At 38.5% G+C, this 16,890-nt stretch overlaps 1 protein-coding gene across 1 annotated transcript in view; it reads right to left on the bottom strand.

Annotated features, from left to right (window-relative positions):
* Window positions 1–16,890, bottom strand: part of LRP6 (LDL receptor related protein 6) — a 188,566-nt gene that overhangs the window by 76,140 nt on the left and 95,536 nt on the right. The window contains exons 4-5 of the mRNA XM_020287629.2: window positions 2,171–2,367; window positions 248–379 (exon numbers count right to left, since the gene is read on the bottom strand). Of these exons, the coding sequence (XP_020143218.1) occupies window positions 248–379; window positions 2,171–2,367 (329 nt within the window). The remainder of the gene's footprint in view (window positions 1–247; window positions 380–2,170; window positions 2,368–16,890) is intronic.

The raw sequence follows: 16,890 nt of genomic DNA, 5'->3' as shown, positions 1-16,890 counted from the left end.
ACATTACCTTTTTTATTTTCAAAAATATGTTACTTAAAACATTAAAATAATTTCTAAAATAGCATTCAAGATATGCCATAAAACACAAAGGACTTGTGTTATATAACCATTTGGGAAGGTTGTAAGATTATACCTGGTCTCCCAAAGCACTGTAACCTATAGAGCTAATTATACAGAAGCAAAATAAATCATAAAGAATCTCAATTATTATCATAAAATTCTTCCTTCTTAGATAACATTTTCTTACCATCTTTGCAGGTTTTTCCATTCTCCAGGAGTTTGACCCCAGTTGGGCAAGCACACTGATAAAAAGGTTTGACTGGAGACATCAAACACAAATGGGAACAACCACCATTATCAATTCCACATGGATTTGTAGCTGTCAAATATAAATCACAGTGATTAATACCAATGATTACTAGGTACACAAAGGTTAACAACCATAACATGAGCAACAGTGATAAACTAAAATTATTACCAAATGTCATCCAGGTGTTTGACTACCACACCCTGTGCACAGAAGGGAATTAATCAGTAAGAATTTACTTAGCATTTTTTATCCAAAGAGGATTAGACAAGAAGTAAAATAAGAGATCCCTGCCCTAAAAGAGCTTACAATCTTGTCAGTAAGCCAAAATTAATAAATAATAAAACCAGAAAAGAATACAAAACAATGAAACTAAATGCTATTTTACACATTATGGACTATAAGTAAGTACAGAGTCAAATGAGAAATAAATCACTGGGGTTTAAAGACCTGGAGAAAGGTTTCATGGAGGATATAGGACACAGCGGGAGCCTTGAGGGATAGAAAGGATAGATAGTAGGACATTTCAAGTGTGATAAAGCCACATGAATAAAAAGTTTAGGGGCTGTACATTGGGTGAGATAATAAGATGAACAGCATAACTGGAGGGTGACATTTCTGGTGACTAACAGGAACTAAAGTGGAATGAGGACAAAGAACGGGAACAGATTGGGGGGGGCACTAAAAGCCAAGTAACATAACTAGAATGTAGAAAAGTCATGTTTTGGAAAAGTTAACATAAAAAAAATGAGCAGAATGAATTAAAAGAAGGGAAACTGAAAAGCAGAAGAAAATAATTAGCAAATTTTAGAAACTATGGAAAGAGATGTATTCAAACAATATTCATACCCAAAAAATCAACATGAGATAGCGACCAATGTAAGATAGAGAAACTTGAAAGCTAAAAGAGAACAGTATCAAAGATAATTACAAATTGTCAAACTAGTAAAACATAAAGGATCAACGGTGCCATTTAAAAAGAAAAAACAAAATTTTTCCTGAGGGGTAAGAATGAGAATAAAAAATTCATGAGTGACTAAACATTTTCTTTTTTACAAAAGAGTAACACATACATTTAAAACCATTTTTAAGGGCTCACAATCATCAGATTCCAGCATAACACATTCAATATTTTATTATCTCCTCCTAAATGGAAAGAGCTAATAAATATAAAGCAATGGATGATCCAAAAACTCTTCATTTTTGGCTATGGAACACAATCTGAAATACACTCAGACACATGCCAGACATTTATTTACACACAAGTGCCAAACACTTAACATTCTCATATTCCTTTTAAACCTAATTCTAGTCCTCTATTACAAGAAGTTGTTGTCAGCAGTTACAGCCTAAGTCATTGTAAAGGTTGACCAAAAAAGGAAACAAAACTAAGGGAAAAGGGTTGGAGGTGTTGCATAGAAAAGTTTAAGCAGGTATTTTTTTCAATAAGATGAGGTACTTAAATTCACCAGCTAGATTAACAGAGGTTTCCATTTGAAAAAAAAAGTATTTGTTTTTTAAATACACTCACATGAACACAAACACATATGGAAAGAAAATGAACAAGAAATACCTTTATGTATAAGCTTAGCATATGAGCCATCTCAATTTTTTATTTATTTCTCTCTTCTGTGACTCTATAACCCCTGCCCCATACAAAGAGTTGAGGCGGTCTGTAATGACAGATAGGCTACAAAATGGTTTAGGCTACTGTTTAACCTGAACTACATTTTGATGCTTTCTTTGTTTTTTATTCCTCCCAACTACCTTTGGGTTCTCCCTTCTCCTAACCCTCACTAAAGCCAGACATTAGAGTGCTAGAAAGCTATTCCAACTTGCAATTTAAAAATCAAGATCACTTACCATTTGGCTGCCTCTGTTGGCTGAAGGCATGGATATCCATGGGAGAGAAGATGTTAGAATGGATTTCACGCAGACCCTCGCCAGTATACTTGTTGCAAGCCAAAATGGAGTGTGTATTCCAGTCAGTCCAGTACAAAGTGTCCTCAAATAACGTCAAGGCAAAAGGATGTGGAAGGGAACCTTTAACCACTGCCTGCCTATTAACACAAAGAGAAAAACTCAAACTTAGTTCTCTATTTTCTTCTTCTATCATAACTTCATCTTCCCCATTAAAATAATTTTAGTCCACATTAACATGTATAAATAAATCCTGAGTGACACATACCTTTAGGTCAAATATACCTATGAAAAGTAATTCACATGATGAACCCAAATACATTTTTAAGATGTTCAAAATCCCCAACCAAGCACTTCAGAATGGTCCCTAACTTGGCAGCAGGCCCCAAGTTCCCTACAAGCTGTCAGACAGAAAGAAAGCACTGCTTTCTCATTGTTAGCACTGCTGTCATTCCCACTCCTCAACTACCATCTCTGGACTCACAGCTTCCATCCTTTCACATAATTCAGGTCATCAGAAGGAGAAAGGTAAGCAGTAAGAAAAATCTCAGGCGTTACAGTTTGCACTAGGAAGATTTATTTCAGGAATAGGTTTTTTCCTTCTTGATGTGGAAGAACAAAGACCTGAGCCTGTTTCTTCCATACCTTCTTATGGTTTTGATAACTGAGAATGAAAACATACACATGAGGCTAAAAGGCATTCAGGCAGAGCTCTCCCTGCAAACTCCAGTCTAGCTCCTGCAAATGATCATCTAAGCTGGCTTTTTGCTGTATTATCATTTAAACTTTCCCAATTCATGTTCCAAGAGGAACACCACTGGCAGAAGGTGTTCATGAGACAAAGGAGACCCAAAATGTTCACAAGCAATAGATACCATTTAAAAGGAAAAGCAAAGAGCTTGATTAGTACTCAAGGCACAGAACTTTGCAGAGTGTCATAGATAGTTACTCAACAAGTAAATGCTCTAGAATAAGTGAACAAATCATGTTTTGAGTCAAAATAATATTCCGGAAAATAAATGCTTTGATATTTTTATAAATCCAAGTTTCCCAATAGTCCATCCAGGAGGGAGGGAGGATAAAGGAGAAAAGAAAGGTTAAAAAAAAAAATAAAGCTATTGAAAAGAAATAAAAAGCATCATATATCTTAAGAAAGATGATTCAATTTTTAGGTTTTTGAGGTTACTTGATCTCTGGTATCTAACATTACCAGTACATTAAATTAAATTCAAGAGCAGCCGAGGCCGGCGGATTGCTCAAGGTCAGGAGTTCAAAACCAGCTTGAGCGAGACCCTGTCTCTACTATAAAAATAGAAAGAAATTAATTGGCCAACTAATATATATATATATAAAATTAGCCGGGCATGGTGGCGCGTGCCTGTAGTCCCAGCTACTCGGGAGGCTGAGGCAGGAGGATTGCCTGAGCCCAGGAGTTTGAGGTTGCTGTGAGCTAGGCTGACGCCACGGCACTCACTCTAGCCTGGGCAACAAAGCGAGACTCTGTCTCAAAAAAAAAAAAAAAAAAAAAAAGAAAATTCAAGAGCAATATTATCATTTTTATCTAAGCAGAATTATAATCTGTGATTTCACATGGAATGGTCCTAGCCTAAAGTCTTATAAATTCAGGCAAAATTTTCTAAAAATCAAAAAAAGATTAGCATGACTGGTTTGCCAAACTTTATATTTTGTAACTTCATACCTACTCTGCCAGTTTATATCATCACAGTTTTCTCTTCTCATTTTCCTTAATTTCCCTACCAGATTACTTTTCCTTCTCATTTCTCAAATAGAATTCCCACAATGCTTACTCTTGAAGCACTGTCTTCCATTTTTCAAATGGATGGTTTTTTTAAAGTTTACTAAAAGGACTGTATTATTTATAGAAATGATATCATAGTTTAAGTTCAATTTTTTAAAAGCCTGTATATTTCACACTAAAATCTTCCAAAATTCATTATGGTAAGACACAAAGAGTACTGAGAGGCTGCCAAGACAGATGAGAAACACAAGAAGAAAATAAAGAATAGTAAAAACTAAGTTACTTGACACTTCATCAACCATCTTAAAGAACTTCAAATTATATAACCAGGTCTTTGAAAAACTTTGGAGGAAAAAATAGCCTTTTAAGTCCTTTGTATATCATTAAATGTTAAAATCCACTCTAATGAAGTAGACTTAGGAAAATAAACAAATGGAAAAAGCAAAAGCCCTCCCTAAAAGCTATACTCATTTTGTATTGTAATTGAATGCATAAGAACAGAAATCGGACAGAGTTGAATTTAAACCTCCACACACATTTACTACTTACATCATATCTGCAAGCTTTGTTTTCCTCATCTGCAAATGTGAGAGAATAACCTATCCTCACTGAGTTACTGTGAAGATTGAGTGATAATGTGTGCAAAGCTATTCAGCACTATGCTTGGTACTTAATTACACTTCAAAAATGATTCCTCAATTTTAGGGCATACATTTTCAATATTTTAAGATTTCTGATATAAGCATAACATTTTATTATGTGAACACCTCATGCTGTTGTTTTTAAATCAATAAGTGCTTTATACTGGCAGCTTATGAGAATCAGCAAATACTAAACTAATACTAAATTTTAATGTTACTTCCTTTTCATAACCTTCCTTAATCTCCTCCACCTACAAGCCAAGTTATCATTCTTCCTCTGTGCTCTCATAACATAAAACAGGAAACTTGTTTTATAACTCTTTACCTATCCAACAACTCTATAACTGATAACCTTTATGTTTTGATTTAGCACTAGCAATCTATGAGTATCATTTCCTGCTTGTGTCTGTCACTTTCTGCAGCTTAGTGATAAAGCTAACTCCAACCAATACCCCAAATACATGAACCCTCTTGCCATCTCTTTCAGATTCCATGAACCTTGCAGGTGCTTCTTTTGAATTCTGAACCAACTGGACTTATCCTTTATAAAATACCTATGTACTCTCATTCACTTATTGTTTCTGGACTCCCTCCCAGACAGTTGTCCTCTGCCCCTGTCCCAGAACTGCCCAACTGTACAGGTAATAAATCTTTCTTTGATCATACCTCAGGAGAACTGTCGTGAATTTTGCCATCTGAACCTAACCCTGGAAGGGAGTTTCTCTCCATCAGTGAGGCTGTTATAATACCTAAGAAGATAACATCAGTGGTGGTGACACAGTTTTTGAAAAATCTTCACAAATCCTCCACATGAAAACAGAGAGAACAAGTAGGTAACAAAACCAAAAACCCGGGAACAACATTCACAAGAAAGCTAAGTGAAGAAATACAAACCCAGGACACAAAAAGCTGCAGAAAACTACCAATAGCCATTAAGACCCATTTGGTATCAGCACCTCTGCAGGAGAAATCAGAAATAAACAACAGGGCATCTGTCAACTGTAAGGATAGGAGAACACACAAAATAAACAACAATGGAAAGCATGGCAAACCAGTCTGAGCACAGCAACTGACTAGGAGAGATTCTGGCCACACCAAGAGTGAGTGAATACAATGACTCTAAGGTTAGCCCTGAAAAGGCTAGCATACTTTAGCCTACTACTCTCAAAACTGAGCTTCCAAGGCTTCCTTCCAGATAAAGCCTGATAGCGAGAAATCACTGGGAGTGGAATGAAAAGTATGTATGATTGGTACAAGAGAAACAATAGAAAAATAAGGTACAGAAAAAAGTGGGATAAGGAAACAAAGCCAGGAAATCCTAGAAAGCAAGCTGTCAATTTTTTTAAACACACACAAAGACATGAGACACATGTGAAGTTGGAAAAGTTATGATGAACCTGTGAACTAAAATAAAATTTTAAGGCTCATCCCCCACCCCCAACTAGCTGACTGAATGGGCCCCCTTGTGGCCAAAGCAATATCCTAAAACTAAATTGTCTGCCAGGAGGAGGGAGATCAGACAGGCCTCAACATGCCCTCCTCCCTTCTTGGAGACATCCCTTGTAACCCATTAGCAGGCCTAAGGGTATGCAAGACAATCCTGCAGGTCCTCAATTTACACAACAAATCTATGTCCTGTGGCTCATCTCTGATAACAGCTCCTTATGTTAAAACTTCCTAAGCCTTTAGACAAAGCTTCATGTCTTTAACTAATTAGAATCCAAAGAATCTTTAAACCCACCTATAACCTGTAAGGCCCCCCATTTCTCCCCCTCTTCGAGATGTCCCACCTTTTGGGCCAAACCAATGTATACCTCCCACATACTGATTTATGACTTTACCTGTAACCCCTGTCTCCCTGAAATGTATAAAAACCAAACTGTAACCCAGTCACATGGAGTCCACTAGCTCAAGGCCTATTGGCAGTGGCTCCAGGTCATGGTCCTCAAATTTGGCTCAGAATAAATCTCTTTAAAATAATTTTACAGAGTTTGGCTTTTTTCCGTTGACAAACCCTGACACCTTCTACCCATTCAAGAAAAGAAATTTCACATGAAAATAAGAAAACAAGTATTACAGTCAAATCTCATTAAGAAGTTAATATTAGAAACAAGGTAGGGATAAAGTAAATAATATTCCTATAGATAATAAAACTATGTCAGAAGGAGATGGAAATATAACAAATTTAATTGATAACCTATTTTAAAACAATCTAAGACTTTAAAATGGCTGGGGATGGTGGCACATGCATGTAATTCTAGTGCTTTTGGAGACTAAGGCAGAAGGATCACCTAAGCCTAGGAATTGGAGACCAGCCTGGTCAACATAGCAAGATCCTCCTGTCCCTACAAAAAAATTAAAAAATTAGCCAGATGTGGTGGTGTGGGCCTGTAGTGCAAGCTACTGGGAGACTGAGATGGGAAGATTGCTTGAGCCCAGGAGCTTAAGGCAATAGTGAGCTATGATCACACCACTGTATCCAGCCTGGAAGACAGAGCAAGACCATTTATTAAAAAACAAACAAACAAACAAAAAAACTAATTACAAACCAAGAAAGAACAATGCAAACCAGAATCAGAATATTCAGAATTGAGGTCACAGAACTAATCAAAGAATTAGAGATATAAGAATTTATCAGAAATAAAGTTGAAGAAATCACACAAGACTGGATAAACAACAGATAAGGAAACAGAAGGTGAAAAGAAAGAAATTTTTAAAATAGAAAATAGAAAAAAATTATCTTAAATAAAATATTTGACAAAGGACTGAGAATACAATGGAGCTATATTGAAGCAAGAAAATGACTGCAAATAGTAACTCAAACCCTCAGGAAGAAATAAATAATACCAGAAGTATATATTTAGGTTAATACAAAAAACTATATAGAGGGGGAGGATCAAGATGGTGGACGAGAAACACCGCCAGACAGAGTGTCTCTGCAGAAAAGACAGATTCTAGCAGAAATTAGAAAAAAGAAGCAAGAAGACAAGTATACAGCGGACGAGGGCCGGAAGGAGGGGTACCTGAGACCACGGGGAGACTCCACGGGAGGAGGTCGCGGAGGAGAACTGGAAGCTGAGACCGCCGGAGCAGCTCGGAGACCAGCGGGAAGGGTAGGTGGATGTGCCGTTTCCCTTCCCCTGCATCTGGGACTGCTGGTGGGCTCCCCAGCAGGTGGAGAGACCTACGGACACCAGCCCAGAGACGGCGGCTGCCAGCTAGCGGTGAGACTATAGCGGACGTGGCACCAGGCTCCCAAATCACTCGGGGCACCTCCGTGTGCACAGACCCGAGCCTCGTGGCAGGTGCCATATTGCCTCCTTCTCCTCTCCCCCGACCCTACCCATGGCTGCCCAAAGAGACAATATAACCACCAGCCAGAGGCATCTCCAGGGAACCGGACCTTCCCTTTTGGGACCCTACAGCTGACTAAGGGGAACTCAGACTGTGAGCTCCCTACCCACCAGCACTCCCAGGTGCTGCTGGGACGGTGATCCCAGGAGAACGGGGCAGACCCTGAGGCTGAGAGACATAGACCCAGTTTGGGCTCCCTGTGGGTAAATTGGGACCTGCACTCCTCTCCCTGGTGAGGATACAGTTTGAACGCTGGGACCCAGAGGTCAGACCTGCAGACCAGATCCCATGCACTGGGGTCTCGCATTGCCCTGGGCACAGAAGGGATATACCTGAAGAGCCTACTGAAGTGTGTGTGCCTTCAGAGGCAGATCAGCGTCCTAGAGGGCAACCCTCCTCCCAAAAGGAGGCCATACACCCAGACCAGGTGGCATTCCTGCGCAGGGAAGCTAACCGCCGGCATCACAGTCCGGGAAGGGCTGGTGGCATATGGTCTGGCCTGCTGACAGAGGCCCAGGAATAGCTGCGGAGTTGGGGAGGGTGGAAAGAAGCGAGGACCGCTCCAGACTGCGGGTTTCAGACAGCCCCACCCCTGCACGAAGACTTTCTAGCTGAGCAGGGCCATTCCAGCCCCTCCCTGACAGCTTTTCCTGGAAGCAGAGAGGAGAATTTTGACCCCTGCTAACGGCATTGGTGGTGCCTGAGGGCAGGCTTACCCAACCCAGCTCCACCCAGACTCTCTCCTAGACCAGTCCTCACTGAGGGAGAGAAAAGGACACACCTGAAAGTCCCAGGGCCCTACGGACCACCTGAGGCACTAGAGTGCCTCTCTACAGGAACAAGAGCTGATAACAGGACAGAAAAACAGCAGCCTAGCCTGTTCCTCCAAGCAAGCACCACCTACTGACAGGGAGGGCATCTTGCACAGCCTTTCCACGGCACCCACTGACTCATTATACAGGGAGTGGTCGAATCTCACCCACAGACACCACCTAATGGCTCAAAAACTAAACGAGGTGTGTGAATACCCAAACAAAAACCAAAAGGAAAGAAACAACAACTGATCGACATGGGAAGAAATCAACGAAGAAACTCAGGAAATATGAAGAACCAAACGGAAAACACACCCCCAAAGAGGAGCACCAGCCCCCTAGAAACGGACACCAACCAAAATCAGGCAACCAAAAGGACAGAAGAGGAATTTCGTATGTGGATCATAAGAACACTCACCAAGCTGCAACAACAACTCAATAACCAACACAAAAAAACCACAAAAAGCCTCCAGGACCTAGAACAAAAGTTCACTAAAGAAATAGACACAATGAAGAAAAGTTTAACCGAACTCCTGGAAATGAGGAATCACTTCACGGAACTACAAAATACAGTGGAAAGTCTCAAGAACAGGGTAGATCAATCAGAAGAAAGACTCTCAGAGATTGAAGATAACACCCTCCAACTAAATAAAACCATCACAGAGATAGAGCAGAGAAACAAGAGAAAAGAGCAAAGCCTACAAGAGATGTGGGATTATGTGAAGAAACCTAATGTGAGGGTCATAGGGTTACCAGAAGGGGAAGAAGACAACACTGAAGGGTTGGACAAGCTATTTGAAGATATAATAGAGGAAAATTTCCCAGGCCTTGCTCAAAATCTTGATATACAAGTTCAAGAATCTCAGAGGACCCCAGGGAGATTCAATGCAAACAGGAAGACATCACGACATGAAGTTATCAGACTGACCAAAATATCAACTAAAGAGGCCCTTCTAAGAGCTGTAAGATGAAAGCAGCAAGTGACATACAAGGGAAAGCCAATTCGAATAACATCAGACTTCTCTAATGAGACTTCACAAGCAAGGAGAGACTGAGGCCCCATTCTCACTCTTCTGAAACAAAACAATGCCCAGTCTAGAATCTTATTCCCTGCAAAACTAAGCTTCCTATATGAAGGAGAAATAAAGACATTCTCGGACAAGCAAAGTCTCAGAGAATTCACCAAAACAAGACCAGCCCTACAAGAAGTACTCAAAACAGTGTTACGCACGGAACACCATTATAAAAACTCACGAATATAAAAACAAACAAAACCCAAAGACTAAAGGCCAGATAATACAATGGCTCAAGAGAGAAATCAAAGCAACAACATCCAACCCAACAGAATGAACAATAACCTACCTTACCTATCAGTTCTCTCAATAAATGTGAATGGCTTAAACTCTCCACTCAAGAGACATACGCTGGCTGAATGGATAAGAAAATACAGACCAACTATATGCTGTCTTCAGGAAACACATCTAACAAGGATGCATATAGACTAAAAGTAAAAGGGTGGAGATCAGTATTCCAAGCAAGTGGAAGCCAAAAGAAGGCTGGCGTGGCAGTTCTAATTTCAGACAATTTAGTTTTTAAACCAACAAAAGTAGTGAAAGACAAAGAGGGTCATTATATAATGGTGAAGGGCACACTTCAACAAGAAGAGATAACAATTTTAAATATATATGTACCCAACTTAGGTGCACCCATATTCATAAAGCAAACCTTATTGGATCTAAGCAAATGGACTAATAGCAACTCCATAATCACTGGAGATTTCAACACCCCACTGACGGCACCAGACAGATCCTCCAAACAGAAAATTAATAAAGAAATAATGGACTTAAACAAAACTCTGGAACAACTGGGTCTGACTGACATTTACAGGACATTCTACCCAAAATCCACTAAATATACGTTCTTCTCATCAGCTCACGGGACATTCTCTAAAATTGACCATATCCTAGGAAACAAAGTAAATCTTAAGAAATTTAAAAAAATAGAAATCATACCATGTACCTTCTCGAATCACAGTGCAATAAAAGTAGAAATCAACCCTAACAGAAACTCACATTTCTACACAAAAACGTGGAAATTAAACAACCACTTACTAAATGATTACTTCATAAATGAAGAAATCAAGATGAAAATAAAAAAATTATATGAAGAAAATGACAATGGAGAGAAGTTATCACATCCTCTGGGACACAGCTAAAGCAGTTCTGAGAGGAAAGTTTATCTCCATAAATGCCTATAACCAAAAGAAAAAAAGATCACAAATAAACAATCTAACAAAACAACTAAAACAGCTGGATAAAGGAGAACAGACCAACCTCAAACCCAGCAGAAGAAGTGAAATCAACAAGATCAAGGCCGGGCACGGTGGCTCACGCCTGTAATCCTAGCACTCTGGGAGGCAGAGGCGAGCTCGAGGTCAGGAGTTCAAAACCAGCCTGAGCAACAGCAAGACCCCATCTCTACTATAAAATAGAAAGAAATTAATTGGCCAAATGATATATATAGAAAAAATTAGCCAGGCATGGTGGCGCATGCCTGTAGTCCCAGCTACTCAGGAGGCTGAGGCAGAAGGATCACTAGAGCCCAGGAGTTTGAGGTTGCTGTGAGCTAGGCTCACGCCATGGCACTCACTCTACCCTGGGAAACAAAGCGAGACTCTGTCTAAAAAAAAAAAAAAAAAAACAAGATCAAATCAGAACTAAACAAAATTGAAAACAGGGAAGCTATTCAGGAGATTAATAAAACAAAAAGTTGGTTCTTTGAAAAAATAAACAAAATTGACACGCCATTGGCTAAGCTAACGAAAAGCAGAAAAATCTCTAATAAGCTCCATCAGGAACAAAAAAGGAGATATCACAACTGATCCCAAAGAGATACAAGACACAATTTATGAATACTACAAAAATCTTTATGCACACAAACTGGAAAATGTGGAGGAAATGGACAAATTTCTAGAAACACACAGCCTCCCTAGGCTCAACCAGGAAGAAATAGATTCCCTGAACAGACCAATCTCAACAGCTGAAATAGAAACAGCAATTAAAAATCTCCCTAAAAAGAAAAGTCCTGGTGCAGATGTTTCACACCCGAATGTTACCACACTTACAAAGAAGAACTAGTACCTATCTTGCAGAAACTATCCCACAACATCGAGAAGAACGGAAACCTCCCCGACACCTTTTAAGAAGCGAATATTACTCTGATACCAAAACCAGGAAAGGATGCAACACAACAACAAAAAAACTACAGACCAATATCCCTAATGAATATAGATGCAAAAATTTGCAACAAAATCTTAGCTAACCGAATCCAGACGCTTATCCAAACAATAATCCATCAGACCAAGTGGGCTTCATCCCAGGGATGCAGGGATGGTTCAACATACGTAAATCTATAAATGCAATTCACCACATAAACAGAAGCAAAAACAAAGACCACATGATTCTTTCAATAGATGCAGAAAAAGCTTTTGACAAAATTCAACACCCTTTCATGATACAAACACTTAAGAAAATAGGCATAGAAGAGACATACCTAAAAATGATACAAGCCATATATGACAGACCCATAGCCAACATCATACTGAATGGGGAAAAATTGAAAGCATTCCCACGTAGAACTGGAACCAGACAAGGCTGCCCACTATCTCCACTTCTGTTCAACATAGTGCTGGAAGTCCTGGCTACAGCAATCAGACAGGAAAATGGAATCAAAGGTATCCAAATAGGGGCAGAAGACATCAAACTTTCACTGTTTGCTGATGATATGATATTGTATCTAGAAAACCCCAAAGATTCAACCAAGAAACTCCTGGAACTGATCAATGAATTTAGTAAAGTCTCAGGATACAAAATCAATACACAGAAATCAGAGGCATTCATATACGCCAACAACAATCTAATTGAGAACCAAATCAAAGACTCAATTCCCTTCACAATAGCAACAAAGAAATTAAAGTACCTAGGAATATACTTAACCAAGGACGTAAAAGACCTCTACAGGGAGAACTATGAAACACTGAGGAAGGAAATAGCAGAGGATGTAAACAGATGGAAATCCATACCATGCTCGTGGATCGGCAGACTCAATATCATTAAAATGTCTATACTACCCAAACTGATCTACAGATTCAATGCAATACCTATTAAAATCTCATCAGTATTCTTCACAGATATAGAAAAAAATAATTTTACGCTTCGTATGGAACCAAAGAAGACCCTGAATATCAAGAGCAATTCTAGGCAACAAAAACAAAATGGGAGGCATTAATATGCCAGATATCAAACTATACTACAAAGCTGTAGTAATTAAATCAATATGGTATTGGCACAAAAATAGGAATATTGACCAGTGGAACAGATGTGAGAATCCTGATATAAAACCATCCTCATATAGCCATCTAATCTTTGACAAAGCAGACAAAAACATACGCTGGGGAAAAGAATCCCTTTTTAATAAATGGTGCTGGGAAAACTGGATAGCCACCTGTAGAAGGCTAAAACAGGACCCACACCTTTCACCTCTCACAAAAACCAACTTACGCTGGATAACAGACTTAAACCTAAGGTATGAAACTATTAGAATTCTAGAGGAAAAAGTTGGAAACACTCTCCTAGACATCGGCCTGGGCAAAGAGTTTATGAAGAAGTCCCCAAAGGCAATCACAGCAGCAACAAAAATAAGTAAATGGGACATGATCAAACTACAAAGCTTCTGCACAGCCAAAGAAATAGTCATGAAAGTAAACAGACAACCTACAGAATGGGAGAAAATTTTTGCATCCTATGCATCCGATAAGGGACTAATAACTAGAATATACTTAGAACTCACGAAAATCAGCAAGGAACAATCAAATAACCCTATTAAAAAGTGGGCAAAGGACTTGAACAGAAATTTTTCTAAAGAAGACAGAAGAATGGCCAACAAACATATGAAAAAAATGCTCAACATCTCTAATCAGCAGGGAAATGCGAATCAAAACCTCAGTGAGATATCCCTTTAACTCCAGTGAGAATGGCCTTTATCAAAAAGTCTCCAAACAATAAATGCTGGCGTGGATGCGGAGAGAGAGGAACACTCCTACACTGCTGGTGGGACTGCAAACTAGTTCAACCTCTGTGGAAAGCAATATGGAGATACCTTAAAGCGATACAAGTGAATCTACCATTTGATCCAGCAATCCCATTGCTGGGCATCTACCCAAAAGATCCAATGACACTCTACAAAAAAGACACCTGCACTCGAATGTTTATAGCAGCACAATTCATAATTGCAAGGCTGTGGAAACAGCCGAAGTGCCCATCAATCCAAGAATGGATTAATAAAATGTAGTATATGTATACCATGGAGTACTATTCAGCTCTAAGAAACAACGGTGATATAGCACATCTTATATTTTCCTGGTTAGAGCTGGAACCCATACTATTAAGTGAAGTTTCCCAAGAATGGAAAAACAAGCACCACATATACTCACCAGCAAATTGGTATTGACTGAGCAGCACCTAAGTGGACACATAGGTACTACAGTAATAGGGTATTGGGCAGGAGGGAGGGGTCGTGTATATACATATATAATGAATGAGATGTGCACCATCTGGGGGATGGTCATGCTGGAGACTCAGACTTGTGGGGGGAGGGGGGAAATGGGCATTTATTGAAACCTTAAAATCTGTACTCCCATAATATGCCGAAATTAAAAAAAAAAACACTATATAAATAATGTTTTTCCTTTTTATTCTTTTAACCTTTTGATAACACAGAACATTGTACAAAGAAATAATTATAACATTGTATTAGTTATAACAGAAATGTAATATAAATGACAATAATATTTCAAAGGATGGGAGAGGGAATGGAGCTATACTAGAATAAAATTTCTGTACTGGACAAGAATTAAGAATTTACTATTATCTTGAAGTAGATTTTAACAAAACATATGTTGCAATTCCTAAAATAATCATTTTTTTAAAATCTCAAAAATATACTAATAGTTTAAAAATATCCAGAAAGGAATTAAAATGATACACTAGAAAATATCTACTTAATACAAAAGAAGGACAAAGGAACAAAAATGACATAAGATATAAAAAGAAAAAAACACCAAAATGTCAGATGTAAGCCCAACCATATCATTAATGACATTAAATGTAAATAAACACTCTAAGCAAAAGGCAAAGGTTGTTAAATGGAATAAACAAAATCCAACCATTAATATATGCTGTGTGCAAAAGATACATTTTATAATACAGTAGATTTAAAGATACAAATAGGTTGAAAATAAAAGTTTATAGGAAATAGTAAACGTAAGAGAGCTGGAACAGCTCTATCAGACAAAATAGATTTTAAATCAAAAAACATTACTAGAGATATAGAAGCACATTTTATGAGAAAGAGTAATAGCATCAGGAAGATATGATAATTAAGAAACATACAGGCAAATAAAAAGATAGCCTCTAAACAAACGAAGCAAAACCTGACAGAACTGAAGGAAAAATAGTTCAAAATAACACTTGGAGAACTCAACATCTTATCATCATAAAGAAAATCACCAACCATGTAGAAAATTTGAACATTATCAACCAACTTAACCTAGAATCTATTGAACACCCCCCCCACACACACACAAGAGAATACTTGAGAATACTTCTCAAGTATGAGTAGAACTTTCTCCAGGATAGACCACATGCTAAGTGACAATTTTTTTTTTTTTTTTTTTTGGAGACAGAGTCTCACTTTGTTGCCCAGGCTAGAGTGAGTGCCATGGCATCAGCCTGGCTCACAGCAACCTCAAACTCCTGGACCCAAGCAATCCTGCTGCCTCAGCCTCCCAAGTAGCTGGGACTACAGGCATGTGCCACCATGCCGGGCTAATTTTTCCTATATATATTAGTTGGCCAATTAATTTCTTTCTATTTATAGGAGAGACAGGGTCTCGCTATTGCTCAGGCTGGTTTCTAACTCCTGACCTTGAGCAATTTGCCCGCCTCTGCCTCCCAGAGTGCTAGGATTACAGGCTTGAGCCACCGCGCCTGGCCAGACAATTAATTTTAAAAGGCTGAAATCATACAAAGTATACTCTTTGACCACAATGGAATTCACTAAGAAATCAACATCAGAAAAAAATCAGGAAATCAAATTCTTTTCTAAATTCTGATTTTTCAAATTCTTCCTCAATATCTTCTAAATAAACAATGGTTCAAAGAAGAAATCACAAGACAATTTTTAAGACATTTTGAGCTAAAAAAAAAATGAAGATACAAAATATAAAAATGTATGGGATGCTGCCAAAGCAGCAATCAGGAGGAAATTTATAGAATACAAATTCCCAGGTTAGAAAGATAGACTTCAGTCACAGCACCATCAAAAATGATAAAATAAGGCCGGGCGCTGTGGCTCACGCCTGTAATCCTAGCTCTTGGGAGGCCGAGGCGGGCGGCTTGCTCAAGGTCAGGAGTTCAAAACCAGCCTGAGCAAGAGCGAGACCCCGTCTCTACTATAAATAGAAAGAAATTAATTGGCCAACTGATATATATATAAAAAAAATTAGCCGGGCATGGTGGCGCATGCCTGTAATCCCAGCTACTCGGGAGGCTGAGGCAGAAGGATCACTCGAGCCCAGGAGTTTGAGGTTGCTGTGAGCTAGGCTGACGCCACGGCACTCACTCTAGCCTGGACAACAAAGCGAGACTCTGTCTCAAAAAAAAAAAAAAAAAAAAAAAGATAAAATATTTAGGGATAAATTTAACAACAGAGTGTAAGAATCATTACACATAAAAATTAAATCAAAATGGATCATAAATCTAAATTTAAGTGTTAAAATAATAAAACTCTTAGAAGAAAACAGAGGAGCAAATGTTTATCACTTTGGTTTAGGCAAAAATTTCTGAGGACACCAAAAGCACTTTTAACAAAAGAAAAAATTGATAAACTGAATTTAATCAAAATAAAAAACTTTTGTGTTTCAAAAGACACCATCAAGAAAATGAAAACACAAGCAACAAACTGACCAAAATATTCCTAAATCATATATCCAGTGAAGAATTTGTATCTAGAATACATAGAAAACTCTTATTTACAATT

Source organism: Microcebus murinus, chromosome 10 (genome assembly GCF_040939455.1).
Source record: "Microcebus murinus isolate Inina chromosome 10, M.murinus_Inina_mat1.0, whole genome shotgun sequence".
Lineage (NCBI taxonomy): Eukaryota > Metazoa > Chordata > Mammalia > Primates > Cheirogaleidae > Microcebus > Microcebus murinus.
The sequence above is the reverse complement of the archived record's forward strand: the minus strand, read 5'-3'. Positions and strand labels throughout refer to the sequence as shown.